Source organism: Salvia miltiorrhiza, chromosome 5 (assembly GCF_028751815.1).
Source record: "Salvia miltiorrhiza cultivar Shanhuang (shh) chromosome 5, IMPLAD_Smil_shh, whole genome shotgun sequence".
Classification (NCBI taxonomy): domain Eukaryota; kingdom Viridiplantae; phylum Streptophyta; class Magnoliopsida; order Lamiales; family Lamiaceae; genus Salvia; species Salvia miltiorrhiza.
Window position 1 is genome coordinate 56591569 of NC_080391.1, and position 24007 is coordinate 56615575.

General features: G+C 34.9%; 4 protein-coding genes across 7 annotated transcripts; all 4 read left to right on the forward strand.

Annotated features, from left to right (window-relative positions):
- Nucleotides 1-1967: 1967 nt before the first annotated feature.
- On the forward strand, nt 1968-4248 carry LOC131025331 (protein PAL OF QUIRKY-like). 3 transcript variants are annotated; one of them, XR_009102147.1, is made up of 4 exons: nt 1996-2326; nt 2467-2832; nt 3413-3534; nt 3786-4248. XR_009102147.1 is itself a non-coding variant. In XM_057955059.1 (3 exons), the coding sequence occupies exons 1-3, from the start codon at nt 2173-2175 to the stop codon at nt 3463-3465; spliced, it is 573 nt and encodes a 190-aa protein (XP_057811042.1). In that variant the 5' UTR covers nt 2049-2172; the 3' UTR covers nt 3466-4248. The 3 variants fall into 3 exon arrangements, 2 of the variants coding, with proteins under 2 accessions (XP_057811041.1, XP_057811042.1); XM_057955059.1 differs by having other exon boundaries at nt 2049-2326; nt 3413-4248; XM_057955058.1 differs by having other exon boundaries at nt 1968-2326; nt 2467-4248.
- A 5095-nt stretch (nt 4249-9343) lies between these two features.
- On the forward strand, nt 9344-14087 carry LOC131025332 (histidine--tRNA ligase, cytoplasmic). Its single transcript, XM_057955060.1, has 7 exons — nt 9344-10793; nt 11280-11459; nt 11662-11919; nt 12137-12271; nt 12402-12683; nt 13113-13247; nt 13553-14087. The coding sequence occupies exons 1-7, from the start codon at nt 9459-9461 to the stop codon at nt 13856-13858; spliced, it is 2631 nt and encodes an 876-aa protein (XP_057811043.1). The 5' UTR covers nt 9344-9458; the 3' UTR covers nt 13859-14087.
- Nucleotides 14088-15117: 1030 nt separating this feature from the next.
- On the forward strand, nt 15118-17938 carry LOC131025333 (uncharacterized). 2 transcript variants are annotated; one of them, XM_057955062.1, is made up of 9 exons: nt 15118-15398; nt 15490-15599; nt 15714-15832; nt 15947-16044; nt 16665-16752; nt 16847-16984; nt 17078-17177; nt 17294-17439; nt 17556-17938. In XM_057955062.1, the coding sequence occupies exons 1-9, from the start codon at nt 15337-15339 to the stop codon at nt 17598-17600; spliced, it is 906 nt and encodes a 301-aa protein (XP_057811045.1). In that variant the 5' UTR covers nt 15118-15336; the 3' UTR covers nt 17601-17938. The 2 variants fall into 2 exon arrangements, with proteins under 2 accessions (XP_057811045.1, XP_057811044.1); XM_057955061.1 differs by having other exon boundaries at nt 15121-15398; nt 17276-17439.
- A 674-nt stretch (nt 17939-18612) lies between these two features.
- On the forward strand, nt 18613-21483 carry LOC131025335 (putative glucose-6-phosphate 1-epimerase). The gene is made up of 9 exons (XM_057955063.1): nt 18613-19077; nt 19202-19360; nt 19651-19725; nt 19809-19865; nt 19964-20121; nt 20198-20329; nt 20414-20516; nt 20881-20980; nt 21067-21483. Exons 2-9 carry the CDS (start codon nt 19280-19282, stop codon nt 21291-21293), a joined length of 933 nt encoding a protein of 310 aa, XP_057811046.1. The 5' UTR covers nt 18613-19077; nt 19202-19279; the 3' UTR covers nt 21294-21483.
- Nucleotides 21484-24007: the final 2524 nt, after the last annotated feature.

The window sequence follows — 24007 nt, forward strand, 5'->3', positions numbered from 1 at the left end:
AAAAATCATTTTAAATTTATACACATAAAGCGCATTTACTTTGATGAAAAATGGGAGAAAAAATATTTTTTCACATATTTTCCACTATTTTCACATGTTTACTATAATGAAAAATTTTCCTCCGAACAAAGTGGAATATTTTCTAGAGCAGTCCATTTTCACTATTTTTCTCTGCAATGTTAGATACTATTATCTTAAGGTAGGGGTGTGAAAATATTTTTTAATATTCTATTATCTTTTGATCTTTATAATAAATATATGATAAAAAAAAGATAATATTTTCTCATTTATTTTTATCCATAATTTTCCTATGATAATTTTACAATCAAAGTAAATGCACCCATAACATCACAAGTCAAACTAAAAGGATAAAAAATGGAGTAATTACTGACTTTGTGTAAGTGGCATAGAATATTTATCAAAATATGCCTTCGAATTAACGAGATATATTATTCGAGGAAAGTAGAAAAAGAATATTACTTCACTATACTATTTTCAAATCTTACATGATTCCTTAAGCCAAAGAAATTAAAGGATCACAAAAGTTCAAATATGGATCGTGGAATAAGTATAACTAAGCCAAAAAGTGTACTCGGTGAAATAGTAAAATTGCACATAATATTATACAGTATATTATTGTTATACTTTTTCCGTCATATTTTATTTAGTACACATATTATCATATTTTAATAATAAAATACAAAGTAAAAATTGTTAGTCTAAAAAACACACAAAAAAAAAGCTAAATACTTTTAAAGAAACATTGAAAAAAGACGTCGGTCGTTTAATAACTTTCGTTCACTTTATTGAATAGAAAAAAAAAGTTAATTTAGATTTGAGTTCCTAGAATTAAAATTTTAATATATATATATATATATATATATATAGGGGGCCGCTCCAATGAGACCCCCTAATTTTAGTGAGATCTAGGGCACGATCTGATGCGTTTATTTTGTCAATCATATGGCTGATATTGTATCTGGAGGGTGATTTTTTTTCGCAGGGTTCGAATCCTGGAGGGAGCATAATATTTTAAATTTCGTTATTCATCAGTATATACTGCGTTGTTCATCAGTATATACGGCCTTGTTCATCAGTATAAATGTCTTATTCATTACGAATTTTTTAAATTTTATTTTTCATGAGTATATACATCTTGTTCATTACATATGCGTTTTGTTCATTAGTATTATACTATGTCTTATTCATTGTACTCATGTTACACGAAAAATAGGGGGTCTCACTGGAGCGCGCCCCTATATAGGGTGTGGTTCTAGAGAGAACTACATTATTTGTGAGAACGGGAGAACCATCAAATCTAATGCATCCACTATAAAAATTAATGCATTCGCTGTTAAAATTAATGCACTAAAAAATTTTAAAAAAAATGCTCCCTTCAGGATTCGAACCCAGGACCTGCATTCATCCAACAAGATGATGCATCCACCGTAGATCTTGATGATCGAATGGCTGAAAATGGTTCTCCGATCTTCTTTTATTTATGGTTCTTTCTTGAACCTCTCCATATATATATATATATTAGTTTAATTCTCAATTTATTACACATGAATAAATATATCTAATATGCATCGAAAATAGTGATCACAAAAAATTGGCTCGATTCTTGTTTCATTGACAGGAGCTTATAAGCTCTTTAAAATAAGCTTAGCCGTTATAGTTTAAACTCTCAGCTATAATATATTTACATAAATATTTAAAATCGATTAATTGTGCTCGATCATAAATAATTATAATTGTTTTTTCGCAGCTCAAGATTTTATTTTATGTTACTCCATTATTTATTTATTTTGTTGATGAAGCAAGAAAAGGGGCATCGTCAACAATAAATAGGATATGAAGATTTGGCGTATATAATTTGAATTTTGAGCTCTTGTAATTATTTGCCTACGCCAGATTAGTGTGAAATTACATTTTTGGGTCCCAATTTGGGGAATCTTAGCTGACCGACTCAGCTCGGGCAAGGGGGCCAAAACCCGCCCCCGCCCCCAATCCTCTGAGACCCTTCTCGAAAACTCTATAAATAGTAGCGCATTGAGCCATACATAGGCTTGAAGAAGCAACTCCAAAGCCTCTTCAATTCCCTCTCTCTCTAAATTAGTACCCAAATCCCCAATTAAGCTAGCCAACCGGAACCCTAAATAGGAGCGAATCATGATCGGAGCTCCCCTCAGCTCTCACAAGCTCAGTCTCAAACTCCTCTGCAGCTACGGCGGCCGCATCCTCCCCCGGTATCCCGACGGGAAGCTACGTTACCACGGCGGCGACACCCGCGTCCTATCCGTCGACCGCTCCATTTCGTTTTCCGGTGAGTTCCTTTTTTTTTCATTTTCCCCGATTTCGAGCTGAATTAGGTCTAATTTCACTATCGCGAGCACAGCATCGTCGATTCGATTCAATTCGTATCCGAATTTTGAATTTTGAAAAGAATTGTTCTGTTTTCAATAGAGCTGCTGGTGAAATTGGGGGAGTTGTGTGGAAATTCGGTGACTCTGAGATGCCAGTTGCCGAATGAAGATCTGGACGCGCTAGTGTCGATCACCTCCGACGAGGATCTCGCAAACCTAATCGAGGAATACGACCGCGCTGCGGCGGCGTCGCCGTCGTCGTCTCTGAAGATTAGGGCATTCCTCTCCGCTCCCAAATCCACCAAAAAAACGTCATCCCCTCCCTCCTCCTCGGCCTCCTCGAGCAGTAACGGCTCCACCTCGCCGAAATCGCCGTTCTACTCCTCGTTACCGCCTAGATACCCGATGTCCGGCGGCGGACGGTGCATCCGGCATGCTTCGAGGCCTCCCGTGTACCCTATTATCGGTGAGAAAGCCGCCGGAAAACTTCCTCATAACTATGTCTATCAATGTCACAGTCATAGCCATGGAAATGGCGGACATGTTTTTGTCGTCCAAAATGGCAGCCACTGGCAATAGCAGAAAAGATCTCGTGAAAGTGGAGACCCCATTAATCCATCCAAAAAAAAAAAATTAACCTATAATACTAAGTTGGAGAAGAAAGAGGTTTATGTTGTGTAAGATGCGTATGGGACTGTGTATATGATTAAGAAGGGGATCCATTTTTCCATTGATCCATCCATGTCTGCGTGCTCGAAATTAATGAAACATTTTGAGTCCATTGTAGTTTTATACAGTATAAAATTAATTCACTGATTCTTCCCATTTTACTTTTTACTCGAAACCACATTTAATAGCAAAGCAATAGCGTGAGGGCACAAATTTTCTGTTTCTTGTGCGTGTGTGTGTGTTGTATTACTTGTTTTAGGCTTTGTTTTTCCACAACTGGGATTTCCATTTATGCATTATTTGCTTGTTGGTTCTCTGTGTAATTGTGTTTAGATTATGTTTCCTTGCTAAATTATTTTGTTTTTCATTTCTTGCAGGTGGAGAAGGATCCTTCATTTTTCGATCTAGATTCCTTACTCGGGTCAAATAGATCGTGTAATGAATATCATTTTATACTGGAGGAGAGTTTGATACCTCAATTTGTTCAAATTGATGAAAGGTATGGAAAGAATTGTTCTTGTTCTTGTTCTTGTACAATTTGACAGACAAAACCATTTGTTTCAACTAAAGTTGTTTCACCATTTAAAATCAAATCTTGAAAGCCATAATGAATATTTGGACCTTCATTTCTGTTTTGCAAACTTCTGTATCCTTGAAATATTCAATTTCTTTCAACAATCTTGAATTCAAAAGAAGCCCTTTGCTTTGTAACTTAGCTGCAAATCTCAATTTTGTGTGTGTATGAAACAGGGAGGATTCGATTTTCAAAGAGGAAAAAGAGGAATCTTGAAACCCTAACATTGGACAAGTTGGAAAAAGCGTGTGAATATGCTGTTGCGACTTAATTGGAGCTATTGAAGCGTGGCTAATTTTGGGCATCAATTAGTTGAACCTTCTCAACCTCCATCAATTTCAACTTGTTGAGACTAGGAAATCTTTGGCCCTACATGGCCCATGTCACAGCTACTATAAGTGGGGCATCGATAGCGCATCGAATAAACCACGCAGTATGAGATAAATCGTGATATGTATGCAATTCGGGCGAGGTGAAAAAGGAAACTAAATGTGAAGAAATTAAGGTTAAAAACTTAAAGAAACACACAAGTGGAAGATGAATTGAAAGTGGTCTAAGGTTTATGTTGTCCCACAATTCCATTGCGTAATCTATGGAAAGAAAAAGATATTGAATCAGAGAGAATAGAAAGTTTTGGCATCTCTGGCTTTTTTTAGATTTTGCTATCTAAGGTATTTTTGGGAATGACTTTTTCAAATTAAGTTGCTTTCAAACGCTTGCAATGGTAGTATTTTTTTAGCTGTAAATTTATGTTGTTTATATAAATTTCGTCAGATTTTTTTTTTCGAAGTCGAAATTTTAGTTGGTCCAAGAAAAAGAAAAGATATGTTGTGATTTGAATAAGGATTGTGTTATTTTGACTATGAACGAAAATCAATGAAAATGTCTTCATCGCAACAAGTCAAAATAGCGTATTGAAATACATGCTTTTTACTTTGCATTATTTTCAAACCAATTTATATGAAATGTCAAATTGATATGAGGGAGGGACCATAAATTAAAACTAGGGGATATTTTTGTTAAATGTATCACAATTTAAATATTTTATCCATTGAGTCGCCACTGGCCCCGTCGATGCAAGGGTATTATCAAAATTTATTTTAAAATTGTGAATAATAAATAAATAAAATTAGGTTGAGTTGTTTATGAAAACTGGGGGTGAATGACAATGACATCACTTAATAGCACAGAAGGAAAAAAATTATTATACGTAGAAAAATTAAAGCCACCAAAAAGAAAAAGATAACGAATTCTTATCTCATTTGTGAATGGATGAGGTCGCTATGGATATGATGATAAATGTGAATATGATTTCAGCAGACATACAATTACAATGGAAAAAAAAAAAAGAGAAAAAAAGAAAATTGTTGGTTTATTTATTTAATGTTTATATTTAGTGGGGGAAAAAAACATTTTGTTGGCTTTCAGTTAACAGTTATTATCTGCATCTATTATATAATAGGATTAAGCCTTAACCTATGTGGCATATCTAAAATCTCACCATTTCAAAATTTACCATATATAATCTTCATCATTTATTAATTAATTAACTATTACATGCTATATAAAGATTCATTAATCATAATAAATATAATTAATAGTAAATATATATATATATAATAATATTAACATTACATATAATCTAAATTAATAAATTTTATTATTTATTTTTTCTAGATAAAAATTAGATTTACATGTCTGATAAGAAAAAAATTATAATCTATATACGATAAATTATTTTAATTGAATGTTAGTGATTAGATGTATATTTGTTATTAATTTTATATTTCTCAATAGCGTACATATTATATGTATATGTTGCAATATATTATATTGTATGAATATATATATATATATATATATATATATATAATATTTATATTCTTAATTTTCAATAAAATTAATTTTGAATTAAGTTTGAATTGAGACATGCACGTATATGTAAATTATAAACGGATCCGGTCATTGATTTACATGTTTGCATAATAAGGCACAAATTCTATAAACTGATTACTTTAAAACAAAATCTTATTATATGTCTATCAAAATAATTAAAATTTTATTTTTATTTTTTATAAAATAAATCCATACATTTTATTTATATAGGGAAGAAAAATATATTTTTCATTTCTGCAAACTTTATTTGTTTCTGTTCGTCCATTACTACTACAACAACAACAACAACAACAATAACAACAACAACAACAACAACAACAATAATAATAATAATAATAATAATAATAATAATAATAATAATAATAATAATAATAATAATAATATCTATTCTATAATACGATTAGGCCTTAGGCTACGTGGCAGGCCTCAAATTCTTTCTTTTCAATCTCAATCTCCAATGTGGCATTTGAGAATCCAATCTATATATTCTCATTCTCACTTTTAAAACAAAAGTCAGGCCTCCCTCTTCCCCACGCCTCCCTTTTCCTCACCCCATCGTCGCCGTCCCTGAATCAGGTCGGCGTCGTCTCCCCCTTCACTGTCTCTCTCTTCTCTCAATCATTTTCTCTCTCTGAAGTCGATTGCACACTCAAATTGAGCCCTAATTCCCCCCCTTAAACTACCCGCCTCTCTCTCCCTCTAAATTCAGGCGTCGCCGCCGTCCTAAGGGTGGCGTTGCTCCGCCTCATCTCTGATTCCCTCTTCCATTCCTTAATTAGTTCGATTATGTTTCCACTTCTTAAACCCATGAGAATTCTCCATTCGAAGCAATTAATACAAGAGCCCTAAGATTTCTTTTTCCTATAACCAGTTGCCGTTCCTTATTCTAGACTCCGACGAAATAGTCGTCGCTGAGCTTGCGGTTCGTCCGCCGTCGAGTCACCGCTGAGTTGAGCTGCCAGAGCAGAGCTACCAGAGCAGAGATGCCAGAGCCAGAGCTAACCAGAGCAGAGCTGCCAGAGCAGAGCTTCCAGAGCAAAGCTGTCAGAGCAAGAGCTAACCAGAGCAGAGGGCCAGAGCCAAGTTGCCAGAGCAGAGCTGCCAGAGCTAAGTCATTAAAGTCAGAGCCAGAGCCAAGTCGCCAGATCCAGAGTCAGAGCTAAGTCGTTAGAGTCAGAGCCAGAGCCAAATCGCCAGATCCAAAGTCAGAGCTAAGCTATTGGAGCCAGAGCGCGGAGCCACACGCCAGAGACAATTCGCAGAAGGCGGGGCTACTTAGCAGAGCGGAGCCAAAGAGTAAAAGTCTGCCCCAAGGAAGGAAATCCAGAGCTACTAGACAGAGCGGGATGATGAGGACAGAATCCGGCTCTGTAATTAGGGGACAACGACCTGACAAGTTATAATCTAATAATAGCCTTAATTAGTTTAATGGCGAGCATGCGGAATAGATGACCAAACGAATTTACTACTTTACCCCGACTGTAATGCCTATAAATACCTACGATGATGAAATAAAGCACACGCTCTCTCTTTTACTGCTTTAAGAATTCTTCTTTTTCCTTTGTCTCTAGAGTTTGAACTAATAAAATTACATATATAAATAAAATATCTAAATTGTTAGAGTTATGTTTGTTAGATAGTTGACAATTGGAGTCATGGTTGAATATAATTTCATATTTGATGATGCTCTCTCAAACTCTAGATGAGATGATGCTCAAAACTCCAGACGAGATGATGCTCTTTCAAGTTTTAGACGAGATGATTCTCTTTCAAGTTTCAGACAAGATGATGCTCAGAAGTTAGAGATGATCTGTCAAGTTTGCGACGAGATGATGCCCACAACTTGGTTGGTCTTAAAACTCCAAATGATACGATGTTCGATAAATCAGTTATGGTCTTTTAAATATGAGGCGAGATTATTTTCATAATTAGTTATGCTTTTAGAAGTTCGGAATTATATGATACTCACAATTCAATTATAATTTTTCAAACTCCATATAAAATTATGGTCAAAAGGCAAAATAAAAAAAATTGAACAAAATTAATAAATCTTGTAACAACAAATGCAACAAATCAATCCGCCATCATACCTATGTCAAATTTATATGTATTTCTACTCTTTTTTTTTTTTTTTCTTACGCGTTAACTTTTTATAAAATTTCATATGAAAACTAATGGGTATTTTTATGATCTTAACAAAATTAATAATATAATTGCTAAAAGTTGTTGAGATTAATATAATTTAAAATGTATTACTAATTTAATTTAATTAATTATATAAATAATTTACATAAAAAATTATTTTATATAATTATAATAAGAATAACATAAAATATATAAATTACAAGAAAATATGTACCCGTCGAATTTCGACGGGTAATACACTAGTTATTATTTGATACGTCTCATTTTCATCAAGAGCCCAAATGATTAATTATAATATTCAATCTCTTAGTATTATTGTTAATATTCTTTTTTATCTTTGGATAGGATAAGATTAGGGGCATTTTTTAATTCATAAACGCTTTTATATACTATCGATAAGAAATAAAATCCTTATCATTATGGTTATCCACGGTATTCCCGCTTTAGAAATCAGAATGTTTATTTAAATAATAGCATAATTTAATTTTTTTTATGCTTGATTTAGTTAATTGGTTGGATACATCACTCATTTGTATTATCTTAGGTGGTGATCGATATGCACGAACTCTGAGCTTAGAAAACTAGTCAACCTTTTTTTTTTTTATCAAAAAATAAATCGAAAAAAATTAAGGGATGTGCAAACAATGTATAATGTAGTGGACAAGATATTGATCTATCAATTTAATATTACTCAATTTGCAGCTAAGATTAGAAAGGATATGATGACGATAGAGATAATCAATATGAAGAGATGTTTGCTTCTATCCATCATAGTTGGGTCGGGTACAATCAAAATTTTGTTTTGTAAGAGACAATTTCTACGTCCCGCGTCTCATTAGGCTCGTCTCATTTTTTTTGAGCACGATTATTAAGAATAATTAAATTAGTGTAGTAAAAGTGTGTAAAGATGTGTGACCATATTATTTGTAATGTAAAATCATTACCAAAAATAGAAACATGACAATATCAATGGGGGCAATCCAAAAAAGAAAACATGACAAGATCAATGGGATAGATGGAGCATTTAAGTAGCGATATCCGATCCAATTTATAATTTCAACTTAATTTTTTAAAATGTATTAAATAAATTCATGTCTTTTTGTTTTTGTACTTGAAACTAATAGAAATTGGACAGAATAACTAATAAATCAATACATGATGCTTGTGTAGGTATATTGAACGTTTTATTACTAAAAATTAAAGTTTAAAGAGATCATAACAAAAATAAAGGATTATTAACATTAAAATACATCAATTTTTAGTGCATATTGATCTAGTGGTAACGTGGTTAATGGAGTTCGAGTTCACATCACTCAATATTTAAATTTACTTGTTCATATATATAGATAAAAAAATAAAAAAATTAAGCTACTTCATCCGACACTGTTTGATAGACCGTATTTTTTTTTATTTGAACGTCCATTTCAATAGGTCATTTTTTAAAACAGAAAGACAATATATAACAAACAACCTTACATAATTAACTCTCTTTTCATTTAAAAATTATATATTTATTTATTTCTCTAACTTTTCTAACAAATATATCCTCAAAAAAATTATTTTTTCTCTTTCGTCTTATTAAACTGGGCTTGTGTTGGTCTCTATTGGAGTATACACAATAATCAATCCATAAAAGGCCTACTTGGGCCTCTATTAGTCTCTACGGCCCAGTTAAAATTGGGCCTTCATTTTGTAAACCCCTTAAATTTCGGTCCACTAAAAGTTCAATTTTCGAAAACCCCTGATTTCGGTTCCTTTCTCTCTCATCAACCTTTTGTTTCTCTCACCTCTCCAGCGGCACTGCGGCGATGGCGGCGTCGGCGTCGGCGGGGAGACGCACGGTCACGCTCGGCGGCAAAGGCTCTTCTCTGACGTCCTCCTCCGTCTTCGACGTCGCGAGCGGCTTAGCTCGCGTAACCTTAGATTCCTCCGCACTCTCGCGTCGCTCCTCCTCCAACTCTTCCATTTCCGCCGCAAAATTCTCTTTCACGATTCCCGATTACTTCACGCCGAAGGAAGCTAGGGCTTCTGTAATTCTGCTGCTGAATAAGCTCTTGCTTTCTTCCTCTTCTTCCGCCTGCGCTCAATTGATCGAAATCCTCGAACTGAACGATCTCGGTTCGGATTATACACTCGACAATGTCGCATCAGATGATCTGGCTGTGCTCGATTACTCTGCTGCTGCGATTGCTGGAGTTTCTGCTATTCTGGATCACCGCTCTTCTGCATTGGTCTCCATCGTCGATGCCGTTGCAGCTTTATCGTGTGAGGCTCTGCGAGCTGACGCGTCGCCGTTCAATTTGATGGACTCCGGCGACGGTTCAACGGCGAAGGACGCCGTTGCTGTAGCATCCGATTTTAAGGTATTTTTCAACGGTTCGAAGCTGGTTAATTCGGGGAAGAAGCTCTCGGATGCTTCCGTGGCGGAGATTCCGTCGCTCCATGGAGATTTCAGGGATGTTTCTCGATCGCTCCACTCGAGAACTAGAGTTCAGCTGAATTCCGGATTCGGAGCTGGCTCCGCCAAGGTTTTGACGATGGCATTGGGTTCTTTGGCTTCGTCTCTGTCGTATTTGGGGATCAACAGCATTCGTCGCACCGAGCTTCTTCTCTCCGGTGAATCAATTTCTGTGAAATTGCGCGCTCGTCTTGCAGAAATGTTGGCGGCGAAATGCCTGCGTCCGGCTCTGAAAGAGATGTACGCGTCTTCTCAAGAAGCTCGATTGAATGAGGATCATTTACTGTTCGTCCACAAAATTTACGAATTGCTCGATGTGGTGAGGAATGTAGTTTCGTGGGAGGCTACAGCTGCGTTCATTTCTCTTGGAGGAAGTGAGATTTTTGGCGATAGAATTCAAGGAGACAATGGGAGTTTGAGCGAGCCTTCAACTGGGGATAATCTTAAAGCTGATAAGAAGAGTGAGAAGAAGAAGAAAGTTGTTATGGGGAAGGGAACAATTGCTCTCATGCAGTTTATCAAGGACAGGTTGCTCGGCGGAGGTGCAAAATATGACTTGGAAAAATGCGCTCAGGATTTCCAGTCATTACTGGATCCAGAGGATCCGTTTTTTGATGATCTCGTCACGAAAGTGAAAGAGATCGTGGAAACCAATGAAAGTCGAAGGCTTCCGAAGCTACCTAAGGTATAATGCTGTCATTTTCTCTTTGGTTCTTTGCATAAGCATTCTCTTGTTGGATCATATTGCAAAATTTCTGGAGCTTGAATAACTGAGGTGGCTTATTTAATCTTGTTGGATCATAAATGTTACTCTCATTTATCGTGGATGGTCCGAGGAGCGTTGTTATGTCACAATATTAGTTATGCAGAACAAAGCCTGGATTTTGTTTTCTATAGATTCTATTTGATTGAAGAGGATCTGTAAATGATAGATTTTGCGTTTTCATTTCAAAATTATTATCATCAGACACTTATTGTGGTGTTTTAGTTGACGAGCAATGGTGCTCCATGAATGTGGCTTCCCTTTCTTTTTTGTTTTGGATTTCAGTTTATGTCCTCATAATTTGTCTGTCATTCATGTCTCTATTCACATTGTAGCTTAAGACAACATGGAGACAAAGATGTTCCACTATATATTACAAACTCCTTTGTTTCTCTCTCTCATGTGCAGGGTACCCGTGATTTTGCGAAGGAGCAGATGGCTGTTAGAGAGAAAGCTTTCACAATTATAACTGAGGTTTTCAAAAGGCATGGCGCCATGGCTTTGGATACCCCGGTCTTTGAAATGAGAGAGACTCTTATGGGAAAGTATGGAGAAGACTCAAAGTTGATCTATGACCTTGCCGATCAGGTATTGATGTAATGATGTTTGATCTCCACATCTCTAGATTTGATAACTGTGAATTGGTCTCTTTTTCTGTATTGAGGATTTGTGTTTAGATGCATAGTTTCAATAATATATTGGCATTCTGAACATCAGGAAATATTAGATGAGTCCCTTCTCGTTTTCGTCTTCAGTTTAACTTCAATACAAAATACCATCTACATTGCAGGGTGGAGAACTCTGTTCACTCCGATATGACCTGACGGTCCCTTTTGCTCGATATGTTGCTATGAATGGCTTGACATCATTCAAAAGGTACCAGATAGCAAAAGTTTACAGAAGGGACAATCCATCAAAGGGACGGTATCGTGAATTCTATCAATGTGACTTTGATTTTGCCGGTCAATTTGAAAAAATGTTGCCAGACTTTGAGGTCATAAAAATCTTGACAGAGTTGCTCGATGAGCTAGCTATTGGAGATTATGAGGTAAAAATTATTTTCTTTATGTAGTGTTATTTTACTACATAAAATGGATGATATAATGCACTACCTTTTCTATTTTGTACATCATATACGAATAAAATTTTACTTGTGTAAAAATATTTGTTCGTGTTGCTTTATGGGCCTCTGAAGTCCTGGTTGTGTTACTCATAGTTAAGGTAATTATTTTCATGTTTAACTGTCTTAAATTTTTTTGTTTCAGGTGAAGCTAAATCACCGGAAGTTACTTGATGGCATGTTGGCTATCTGTGGGGTGCCACAAGAGAAATTTAGAACTATTTGTTCCAGTATTGATAAGCTAGACAAGCAAACGTTTGAGCAGGTTAAGAAGGAAATGGTGAGTGCATGGATCTGATCACTGACAAATTGCTGTTTTCTTCTCTTTATCTTTATGGTTGATAGCTGTTTTGAACTCAGCGGGATTATCCTTTGTAAATTTATAGGCTTCATAAATTTCACTTCTACAGGTAGAAGAAAAAGGTTTAACTGAGGAGACAGCTGATAAAATTGGAAGTTTTGTTAAAAACAGAGGATCGCCGATGGAGTTATTGTCCAAGTTAAAACAGGAAGGCAGTGAATTCTTATCAAACAGTGAAGCCGAGCTTGCACTGAATGAATTGGAGATACTATTTAAAGCTCTGCTGAGGTCCAACTGTATAAACAAAGTAGTTTTCGACTTGAGTCTGGCAAGGGGTCTGGATTACTACACTGGAGTCATATTTGAAACTGTTTTCAAAGGCGGTGCACAGGTAAATTTCTATTTTATGTACGCTTAATTGTTGCCTTATAAAAGGAGCTTTTGGACATATTTTCAAGCTTAAAATAGAAATTTATCTGTTTTCAAACCCAGATTTATACATCCGTAGGGGGTTTTCTTCATATAGTAAGGTTTCACACGCCTTAATGTGCAGCACGAGCATGTGATGTTGGAGCAAATATGACCAGTTGATGTGTCTTCTTCCCCCGTTGTGCATTGGTTTAGCGAGAAGTAAAATTTGGGTGTTTGTCTCTGGTTTTTTGCGAATCAAGAGAAAATCCCTCCTTGTTCTTAAATTTATTTGTGAGAATTTGGAAAACAAAATTTAGACGGCACTCAATCAACTTATTTCTATTGTTAATCATACTACATGAGATCTTGTTTACGAGATTCTAAAGAAACAAACAAACCTCATCTGCAGGTTGGTTCAATTGCTGCTGGTGGACGCTATGACAATCTCATAGGGATGTTTGGAACGAAACAGGTTCCGGCAGTTGGAGTCAGCTTAGGAATCGAGAGAGTGTTTGCTATTATGGAACAACTCCAAAAAGACCAGGTACGCGTCTCTCATTAGTTGGAAATTTACCTTTCGCGGAGTCCAAAGAAAAGCTCTCTAGCTCTGTCTGGTTAGAATTAGACGAAACGTGACAACCTGAAATACGTCGAGATAAATGCTTGGATCTATTAGAACAGCTTTGAGAATATAGATCTATATTGTCACATGATATGGTTTTTTATGTTTCTGATACTGCAAACTTGCGCAAATGTGGTGAAGAATTGAATTAGTTTTTGCTTATGACTACGCCACTTGGCATAATGATGCACATCTTAATATCGCGTCACTGACATCCTATGTGTCAGGAAATCCGAGCAACTGAAACTCAAGTCCTGGTTAGCATCCTAGGCGACGACATATCACTAGGCGCTGAACTGGCGAGCGAGCTGTGGGATGCCAAGCTGAAGGCTGAAGTTATGGTGAATAAGAGAGTAACCAAGCACTTCGATCGCGCCAAAGGGTCCAAGATCCCCTATATCGCGATAGTGGGCGACCAGGAGCTCAGCAGGGGCGTCGTTAAATTGAAAGACTTCACGGCCTCGACTGAGGACGAGGTCCCGCGAAGCGGGCTCGTGGCGGAGCTACGCAGACGGTTGAACATCGCACCTTAAATACTACACAGACAGCACCACTGCCATGATCATCGAATTGTCCTAGTTGCAGTTTCTCTCTTTTTGACCAGTTTTTTACCCCTTATTCTTACATCGGCAATTTAGCTAACATGTATGTTTTGTGGATTAGTTGTCTTGTTACATTTGGATTTTTACACTGTGAGTAAAATTATTACACATATGTTCTCGCAAAGATTCTATGAAAAAATTATCTCAGTTTTGATGGAAATCCATGTATGAGATGTTAAACATTTTACATATATTGTAGTGCATATATAAATAAAGGGAAAAGTTGTTTGGCCATATTATGGCAAAAAATTATAAAATTCATGTATTTAGTTTTTTATGTTTAAAATAAAAATAAGATTTAATTAGTTTTTTTTTTTACACATTGTAGCTATTTTTTAATAAAAAAATTACAATGTGTTCTGAATAATAAACTAACAACATTGTATTTTTTATTTTAAACAAAATATTTAAATATATTGAGTTTAAAATTATTATGACCACTCATATTATGGTCAAATAGCATCACTCATAAATAAAATAAAAGAGATCTAAATATGATACATAAAGTATAAATTTTGTACAATAATTATTATAGTTGTAAATACCAGATATTAAACTATTTTTAAGATTGAACATTAACTTTTTAATATAATATAGATATAGATTACTATACTCATCTTGTTTAATAGTTATATAATATTGCCTTCGTCCACCAAAAGTAGTCCTAGAAGGGGATGACATGAATTTCAATGAAAATAGTTTAATTTATTGTAAGTGGAGAAAGGGTTCCACTTAAAGGGTAGTGTTAATATTAATAATTAATGTATTTTTTTGAAGCAATTAATAATTAATGTATTGTGAGTGAAGAAATGAGCCCACCATGTGATAGAAAGTTTGCAAAAGTGGAAATGGATTAATTTTTGTGGACATTCTAAAATAGCAAAAATATACTCTCTCCGTCCGCCAAGGTTATGTCACAATTACTATATCGGGCGTCCGCCAAGATTATGTCACTTTCCTTTTAAGGCAATGGTCCCACCATCCTCTTTAATATTTTATCCTTACTAACATTCTTTATTTACAAAAAAACCCACCCAAAATTCAATTTTGTGGAGGGATGGAGTATAAAATTGTGATATGTGATAGTACTACAAATCATATTTTTTTTTAAAAAATTGTACTATATAATATGTGCATATACAAAAAAAGGCACATCATATATACATTTATGTTTATTTATGATATAATAAGAAAAGCGCGCTGGATATTCGTTGAAATCGTTCTCACTCTCTTTTACTGTCGGCCCACAGCTGAAGCGTAACCTAAACCCTAATTTTTTTCCCCAATTGTTAAACCCTCGGTCGCCAGCAGCAGCAGAAGGTCGAAGAATCGGACGATTCTTCTCTTCATTTTTACTTATACTAGTTCTGAACGATTTTTCTGAACGATTAGAGACTGTCCGTATAAAGATGCAGCACGATGAGGTCATCTGGCAAGTTATCAGGCACAAACACTGCAGTTTCATGGCCAAGTAAGCTTGATGATCTGTTTGCTTGTTTTGTGGTGTGCTTTTTGTGTCGCTGATAACTTATTTTTGTTGAATTTCTGGCGAAATTTTATAGAATTGAAACTGGGATATTTTGTCGGAATCCGTACAATGTAACCGGGATATGCAATCGGAGCTCTTGCCCTCTCGCTAACAGTCGATACGCCACTATACGGGATCATGACGGTATCTTTTCTGTTTGAATTAAATGTATAAAATTCCGTTGCTTTTGTTTCTGATTAATTTATCTGTAGCTGAATGTTTTGGGATTTGGGTGTTTTGTCGCCTTTTCTTCTGCAGGAGTGTTTTATTTGTATATGAAAACTATAGAAAGGGCGCATATGCCGAATAAATTGTGGGAAAGAGTTAAGTTGCCGAGAAATTATGCAAAAGCTCTTGAGATTATTGACAAGCACATGGTAATGAATATATATCTTGTTTGCTCTTACTGGCTTAGTCCAGTTGGATTAACTTTTTCTGTATTCAGCTGTAAGTGTTGAACTTTCTTGGCCTTCTGCTGCTTAATTTGACAGTTGTACTGGCCGAAGTTATTGGTACACAAAACAAAGCAGAGATTAACTAAGATGACACAGATGCGTATACGGATGAGAAAACTTGCTTTGAAAACAAGGTTCATTCATTATTTCTTCATCTTTTTATTTGCTAAATATATATATTTTTTTGTAATGTATCTCGTCATATCATGTTTTTGGCCGCAAACCTTTGTGCCACAATTTGTTCCCTCACTTTACATAGACGAATATCATTTTTGGTTTGATGCTGATTAGAACTAACCATAAGATAGTAGGTACTTATCTCCACTTGTGCTTTTGGCGAATTGGATCTTAGTAATCCAGAGTTCTAGAGCTAGGTGGAATAGTTTTATCTCTGGGAAGAAAATACTGCAAAGGAGTTCTCACCGTACGATTTTAATGGAGAGTCTTGCTTCAATGCTGTATCTTTTCGGATGAAATTCAGAACACGATAACATTTAGGTGGAGTAATTTCATCTCTTAGAAGAAAACACTGCAGAACAGTTCTTATGGCAAAGTTTACATTCAGTTATCCCATTAACTTTGCACCTCTTTAGCTGGAAATTTTAAACATGATTTTATGTCATTTTTTACTATTATACCCTCTACAATCATTTTCAGGATCTCTACCGTTCACCTTATTTATCTATATTCTTTTTCTATCAGCATCAATTTACGGAAGCCTTTGCATGCTTTTGAATCTGTGTCTTTTGTGTAGAGAGAAAATTATGACAGTGCCAACAAAACAAAAGAAAAGGGAAGCTCGAAGAGAGGAGAAGGCCGAGAAAGCAGCAGTTTTGGAGAAAGTAAGCCTGTTCTCACTTCTGTCTACACCTGCAAGTTGGTTATCTTAGCACTTGATGTGTATTGCTGGGACTGATATTATTTTTTCTTTTTCAGAGTATTGAAAAGGAATTGCTTGAGCGCCTCAAGAAAGGAGTCTATGGGGATATCTATAATTACCCTGTTGATAAATACAATGAAATCCTTGATAAGGAAGTCGGAAAGGCTACTATTAGTGAAGATGAAGAGGAGGAGGTCATGCATCAACATTTATGCACTGCTGTAATTGTTTGATTCGTTTGAGCATATTTTGTTGCTCACAGTAGTACCATGCAATTGATATTTCAGGAACCAGTTATAGAATATGTGGAGGGCTATGAGGAACTTGAAGAGGAGGACGATATGGAAGATTTTGGTGGTCTAGCAATCAGAGAAGATTATGATAATGGTGAGACTGACTTCTGTTTCTCCCTACATATATAAATAAGGCTTCATTTCCATCTACAATGAGATATATGTAATGATTTTATCTGTTTGACACCGTAGCTGTTACTCAAAATGCAGATAGTATGAATGATGATGATGACGACGACGATGAAGAAGAAAATGCATCTGTTGCTCGTAAGAGAGGGAGGAAGAGTTCTGCAAGAAAGCTGGAGAAAGAAGAACCAGCAGCCAAATCTAAGAAGAAAGGCAAAATACAAGTTGAGGTAAATAACTCAACTGCTTTTCCTATTCCATACCTTTTACCTTTTTTCCCCATTTTACCTCTTCTATTTGTTCATGTCTCTCATCACAAAATAAATCCACATGATTTGTGTGCTAGGTTGAGCACGAAGACGCTGTTGAAAGACAAACATCTGTGTATTAAGGTCTTCCTTCCTCTCATGTTCGTCTGCGAACTCAGATTAACAACCTGAGGCAAGTTCACCAAAGCTTTATCGTATTTGCTTTGGGCTACCCCATACCGAAATAGGAGGGAGAGCTGCTCAAGGATTGCCGAGTAAATCGTGCAAACCTTAGACCCCGTTTTGTCGCTGTAGAGCCAGGCTTGAGACTTCCATTGCTGGTTTTTTCACCAGAATTTTGAAATTTTGACATGTTCCTAATGATTTTCCTGACTTGAATGAGAAGCATCTGGATAGTTTATCAATTGTTGTAAAATTGTACTGATCTATATTTATTTGAAATTTGGTCTTTTTTATTCTATTGTCACACCTTGAGCCCTCAGGCAATCTATATCTACTGTATTTGGACAGGATCATAACAAACTATTCTTCATTGAATCGTTCTCATTGGTTATCGAATCATCTTTGAAAAATCACAAAAGAACAAAAACTAAATACTTCACTAAAAGTTTGGCTATATTATACTCCCTCCGTCCTAAACGAAATGTCTCATTTTTTTTCGACACGGAGATGAAGAAATGTGTATAAAGTAGATAAAGTGGGTTGGTGGAAATTATTTAAATATTAAGTATAGAGAGAGATTGTATTGCCAAAAAAGGAAACATGATATTTCGTTTGGGACAGCCCAAAAAGGAAAACAAGACATTTCGTTTGGGACGGAGGGAGTACATATGTAGAGGTTACTCGATATTAAATTGGTTCGATATTGCCCAAAATTGAATTACCCCATGATTGCTCGAGATTAATTTTGTCACAGGGAAAGCCAAGACCCAAGACTGCCGTATCGATATCAAATAAGTCTATAATGAGACTAAATCTTATCTACCTTTTTCTTAGCGTTGTTAATTTCACACACAACGCAATAATTTTATACGTTCAGTGTAATATTTTAACGAAAAATATACTCGTTTTCACGAAAACCTATCTTTATATATATATTTATAATATAAAGGATGCTATATTCTCTGTAAAACTAATGCTGCAATGCTTTACGCAACCTGAAATTTTAGTCACGCAGGCAGTGATAAGAATATCTTTAGCCCAAAATGTTGAGTCTCTCTCTTTTCATCTTTTCTCAATCTTTTTCCAAATGTTCAAAGATTCCAATGAAAGGCTTTGAATAATTCTCAAGATTTTTTTTTTTAATCTCCAAAAATTGAACCAATCAACGTTAAATTCCCATCATAACCTTGAAAGAAAACGTAATGCCCTTTCTCAGCATCCCACAAAGTAAATATCAACGGTGCTCCTTTTCTTCTACTTTCTGCCAAATGATGATCACATTCACCCATCAATTCTTTCTATTTTTCTTGACATTTTGCAGCACCATATCTTTTTCTATATAAGCACTCTCTTGTGCTTTTCTGGGTTTTGTAGAGCACTGAACTCCCAGTTGAGACGAAGAAGATAAAGATAAAGAGATAAAAAAGCAAAGCAAAGGTGATATATATTGTGTGTGTGTGTGTCCATTTCTTGCAAGAAGTTGTCAAAAGGTGTTTGTATTGTAATTGTGTGTTTCTTGATTTATTTGGAAGTCCCTTTTTTTTTGTGTGTGTGTGAAAAGCTGGAGCAGAGAAGAAAAAATGATGAAGTTGTCAAGAGAATCATCGGACGGTGGAGATTGTTTAGATCATTGAAACATATGCCTTACAACGTTGTCACAGATTCAAATGGTGTCCAAAGGGTGACTCTCTCTCATCAACCTCATGGCTCATCTGTTGAGGTATAAAATCTACTCCTTTCTCTCACATCCACTCTCATGATAAAGGCTGTATTTTTATAAAAAATTGAGTTCGAGATCATTAGAAGACGATCTTCCTATGTTTCAGTTTGATGATAGGGACTTTCCCATGAAAATTCAATAATTTGATGATTTTATAAAGTTTTTTTTTAAAAAAAATTATAAAAAATGCTTGGCGGGGGCTGGAGCCCCCCCTACCCTTCACCTGTGCCCGCCGTTGCTCTTAGTCCCTTCTTTCAAGAGTTTCAAAAAATAAAATAAATTCGAAACAGATACTCTTACACGGTGGAAGGATCGTGTCGTGGAAGAATGAACGAGGCGAGGAGCTTCTGTTCGTGAGGAACAAGGTACGTGTGGTGGATTGAACTCGAGACCTCTCTCTCTCTCTCGATCATGTAGGGATTGATTCAAATGAGTTTCTCTGTTTCAGAGTGGTGGGAGATCACCTGCAGCAATCTTTGGTGGGATCTCCATTTGCTTTCCTCAGGTTAGATTCTGTTGTTTTTTTCTTTCTTTTTTTGAATATATTTATTACAAGGCCTAAACCTTAAATTGTGTGTTTGTTTCAATCTAATCTTTGATCAGATTAGTAGTTTTGAGCAGCATGAATACATCAGAAACAGATTGTGGTCACTAGATTATGGCCCTGATCTTGATCAAGAAGATTCCAACAACACACAGTATTCATCTGTGGATCTCTTCTTCCAATCTTCAGACAAGGACTCAAGAATCTTGCCTTGTAGGTATGTTAATGTAGACATAAGATCAATCAAGAGTCTCCTTTCTGGAAACGTAGTCTCTCTGAGCGTTTTGTTGTAGATTCGAGCTGCGTGTGAAGGTCTCCGTTGGGCCGGGGAAGCTCGCCCTGACGCCCTCCGTGAGGAACGTTGGTGATAAGCCGTTTTCGTTTACGTTTGCAATGAGCAACTGCTTGTCTGTCTCTGATATCAGGTTGTGTTTGATTTCGCTTATGTAGTTTTTTTTTTTTTTTTTTAGGTTTTTAAGATTCTGATTGAACGTGTTGCCTCGTTGCAGTGAGGTGCGCGTTGAAGGTTTGGAGACACTCGATTTCTTGGACAATTCGTTGCAACGGAAGAGGTTCACTGAGCAAGCAGATGCTCTCACTTTTGATGGAGAGGTAGCCAATCTTGTTTTTTTTTTTAAATATAGAGCTGACTTTTGCAGAGCTGACCATGTGCAGAGCTAGGGCTGGGAATCGGGTCGGGATCGGGTACCCTACCCGAAAAAATCGGGTACCCGACCCCGAAAATGCCGGAAAAACGCTACCCGACCCCGACCCCGAAAATTAATCGGGTACCCCGACCCCCACCCTAATACCCGATCCCGAACCCGTACCCTAATTTATTGGGTATAGGGTACCCGATACCCGATTTTTTCGGGTCGGGTAATAGGGTACCCTATACCCGAACCCTATATTCCCACCCCTATGCAGAGCCTCTATTGAAAGTCGAGTGCTTGATCACACGATCGTGTGTATGTAGGTTAACCGCGTGTACCTAAACACACCCTCAAAAATAGCGATCATAGATCACGAGAGGAAGAGAACGTTCGTGGTGCACAAAAAAGGGCTCCCCGATGCCGGTTAGCTCTCTGGCTACATCGTATTTTTATCTTTTCGTATCGTGTTCTCGTGTCATGATCAATGAGAGATTTTTGTGGGAATGCAGTGGTGTGGAATCCTTGGGACAAACCTCCTAGGAATCTTGGAAGTGACTATAAAACAATGGTGTCTGTGGATTCAGCTGTCTTTGAGAAACCAGTTATGCTCAAACCTTTCCAAATTTGGAAAGGTTTTCAAGAGATCAACACTGTCTCATCGAGCTATTGTAGTGGCCAATTGGATCCGAAAAAGGTAGCTCAAGCGGCGGCCCATGAAACTAAGCCCATTAGATAAAGCCCAATTTGAAAAGTATGCGGGCAAATAGCTGACCCGCAAAGACTACATTAAAAAAAATTGGGATTTTATTTTTTGGAAAAATACAATTAGGAATACAATTCGGCTCTTTATGAATAAAATAGCATTTAATACATATTTTGTACTTGTATTGTTTTTTCAATAAATTAGATTGACATTAGCTTGACTACGTCACCACATATTTTATTTTGAACTAGCATATGCATCCGAGTATTAAAAATATTTATATATATAAAATAAATACTGATTCCATTATCATATAAAAAAAATATGAATATTAAGTATAGTTAGTTAATTTCTTTCATTTATTGAAACAACAGTATTTAAAACTAAAAATGTGTAAACTAAAAGTGCGTAACAACAGTTTCTTTCAATCGAGAATCAATTCTAGATCAAATTAGATAAATACGTTTTAACTATGTATAGAAATAAATAAGTGCTTAAATTTGTTGTGAGATTCTAGTTTCAATATATACGAAATTTTACTGATAGACATATATACACACACAATGTTATCATGCATATTTTATTATTTGGATATTTTAAATAATTTAAAGTCATATATTTAATTTTTTGATTGACAAAGTTTTTTTAAACATATTTTTACTTATATATATGTACACATAATATATTTTTAATTTTAATCTCATATCATATATGATGAGATCTCCATTTAAGAAACTAAAATGTAAATATTACGAAATATAAATATAATTATCACCCCTTTAAATCCTTGATTATACCTCAAAAAAAAAAAAAAAACCTTAATGATTAACCATTTAAATGTTTGCCCCTAAACTAAAATCATGGCTGCACCACTGTTACATATACTGAGGCAAAAGTAAAGGTGTTACCTATAAATATATATGTTTAGTTTTTGACCAACATCTCTTAAATATTTAATTATACATAATAATTAATCTTGACCATTATTTTCTTAATTACTAATTTATTATGCTAATTATAGATTAGAAGATTTTTGTGAAGTAGAGAGATGATTGTAAACTCTACAATCGGAAAGTTGAGAACCTTTTCTGAGTTTCTAGAAAGAAATTATTTAATTATTAGTATGGTCCCAAATAAAATTAAGTATGAACACCAATATATGTACTACTCTTGTAAGAAAAGCTAAATTAGAATTAGAGTTAATCTTTCCCCAATATATGCATGTATGATTATATCTGCAAATTGTGTGTGAAATGAACTGCACTTAATTACATTAAATTGACTATTATAAAATAAAAAAAAAACTAATTGTTTAGTTAACGAAAATGTTTTAATTTGTTAAAAATTTATTAAACCTTACGTATGATCCAAGATATTGTGAGGTATATATTCTTAGGAAAATTTTATACATCCTCAAATAAAATATTAAAGGATTTTGGACAATTTATCTTAATTTTGATTCTATTATATATTAATTCCCTCTCAATAATATTATTTTATAAAATTTCTACTATGTGTGTGTGTATTTCATTTTATAGTAGAGACAAACTTAGAAAAAATAAAATTAAAAATCGCATGCGCTTATTTTTATTTTTTTTTAGTTTTTTAATTCAAATTTACCTTTTCGAGCACAGCCATATATAGGCCCAATTATTACACACAAAACATCAATAAATGTCTCTCTGTTTTAGCAGTTTCGAAGCCAAACACATTAGAAATTACGGTTACTGCGTGTCTGCGCAGAAATGGTGAAAAACAAAAAATAACTCAAGAAAGTCAAACATTGACATGGGCAGCCTTGAATAAAAATGAAATAAATTAAATAATTATCTAAATTTTGAATTTCTTGTCGTGTATAGTATTTATTTTATTTTATTTTATTTTTTTGTGTGTGGAAAATCTTCATCAATGACATTATGACCATATATATAGGTGTATATACTTATAGAATTGTTTCTTTCTTCAATGACCATCTGTATATATATACATTAGGTATGTATAGATTTATTTTAATTATACGAAATCACTTCTAATATATAAATACTAGGAGCAGGAAAATAAAATATTAGGAGTAGCATGGACACGAGATGGGTGATCAACATATATAATCATGTAAATTAAAGTCTATTTAATTATTTTTGTTGACAACTCGAGATGAATTGAACAATTTTGTGCTTATTTAATCATATAATTAATCTTTCAAATACTCAAATTCTGTGTATTGTTGATATAAAGCTAGCTACCATTCAAAGTAAACAACTATTTTATTCATAGATTAGGGTTTCATTTTCAATTGCATAATTTGGGTGCGAATTGCGAAATCTCAGATATTACATCTCATATTCATATATATTCACGCCTTAGTCATAAATTTTGGAATTGACATTGGTTTAATTTGCATCAAAATGGGTCAAACAAGTGTTAAATGTGTGGAACAAAATCTTTATTTGCTATGAACAACAAAATCAAAAGAGACGCATGCGCCCCCAAAATCTTTATTTGCTATGGAAAGTGAAGCAAAAACTGACAAACACAGAAAAATATAATCGATGATATATAAATTAATTAATATTTCAAAATTCTTTAGAAAAAGTGATGTCAAAATTAATTTCTATATTTTTATCTTTTGTCTTCAATGAAATTTGTAATACCAAATGCTTTTTTTTAAAGTAGAATTACCCACATTTTTGGTATATGATTCTTGCCTGCATGCACGAAACAATTATATATTTACTCGAATCCATTGA

Coding starts and splice junctions, on each gene's coding strand:
- LOC131025331 (XM_057955058.1), top strand. CDS start 2,173: ATGATCGGAGCTCCCCTCAGCTCTCACAAGCTCAGTCTCAAACTCCTC. Junction 2,327..2,466: donor CCGCTCCATTTCGTTTTCCG/GTGAGTTCCTTT, acceptor TGTTTTCAATAG/AGCTGCTGGTGAAATTGGGG.
- LOC131025332 (XM_057955060.1), top strand. CDS start 9,459: ATGGCGGCGTCGGCGTCGGCGGGGAGACGCACGGTCACGCTCGGCGGC. Junction 10,794..11,279: donor GGCTTCCGAAGCTACCTAAG/GTATAATGCTGT, acceptor TCTCATGTGCAG/GGTACCCGTGATTTTGCGAA. Junction 11,460..11,661: donor TCTATGACCTTGCCGATCAG/GTATTGATGTAA, acceptor TCTACATTGCAG/GGTGGAGAACTCTGTTCACT.
- LOC131025333 (XM_057955061.1), top strand. CDS start 15,337: ATGCAGCACGATGAGGTCATCTGGCAAGTTATCAGGCACAAACACTGC. Junction 16,985..17,077: donor GTGAAGATGAAGAGGAGGAG/GTCATGCATCAA, acceptor TTGATATTTCAG/GAACCAGTTATAGAATATGT. Junction 17,440..17,555: donor AAGGCAAAATACAAGTTGAG/GTAAATAACTCA, acceptor TTTGTGTGCTAG/GTTGAGCACGAAGACGCTGT.
- LOC131025335 (XM_057955063.1), top strand. CDS start 19,280: ATGCCTTACAACGTTGTCACAGATTCAAATGGTGTCCAAAGGGTGACT. Junction 20,122..20,197: donor TCAAGAATCTTGCCTTGTAG/GTATGTTAATGT, acceptor GTTTTGTTGTAG/ATTCGAGCTGCGTGTGAAGG. Junction 20,981..21,066: donor AAAAGGGCTCCCCGATGCCG/GTTAGCTCTCTG, acceptor GTGGGAATGCAG/TGGTGTGGAATCCTTGGGAC.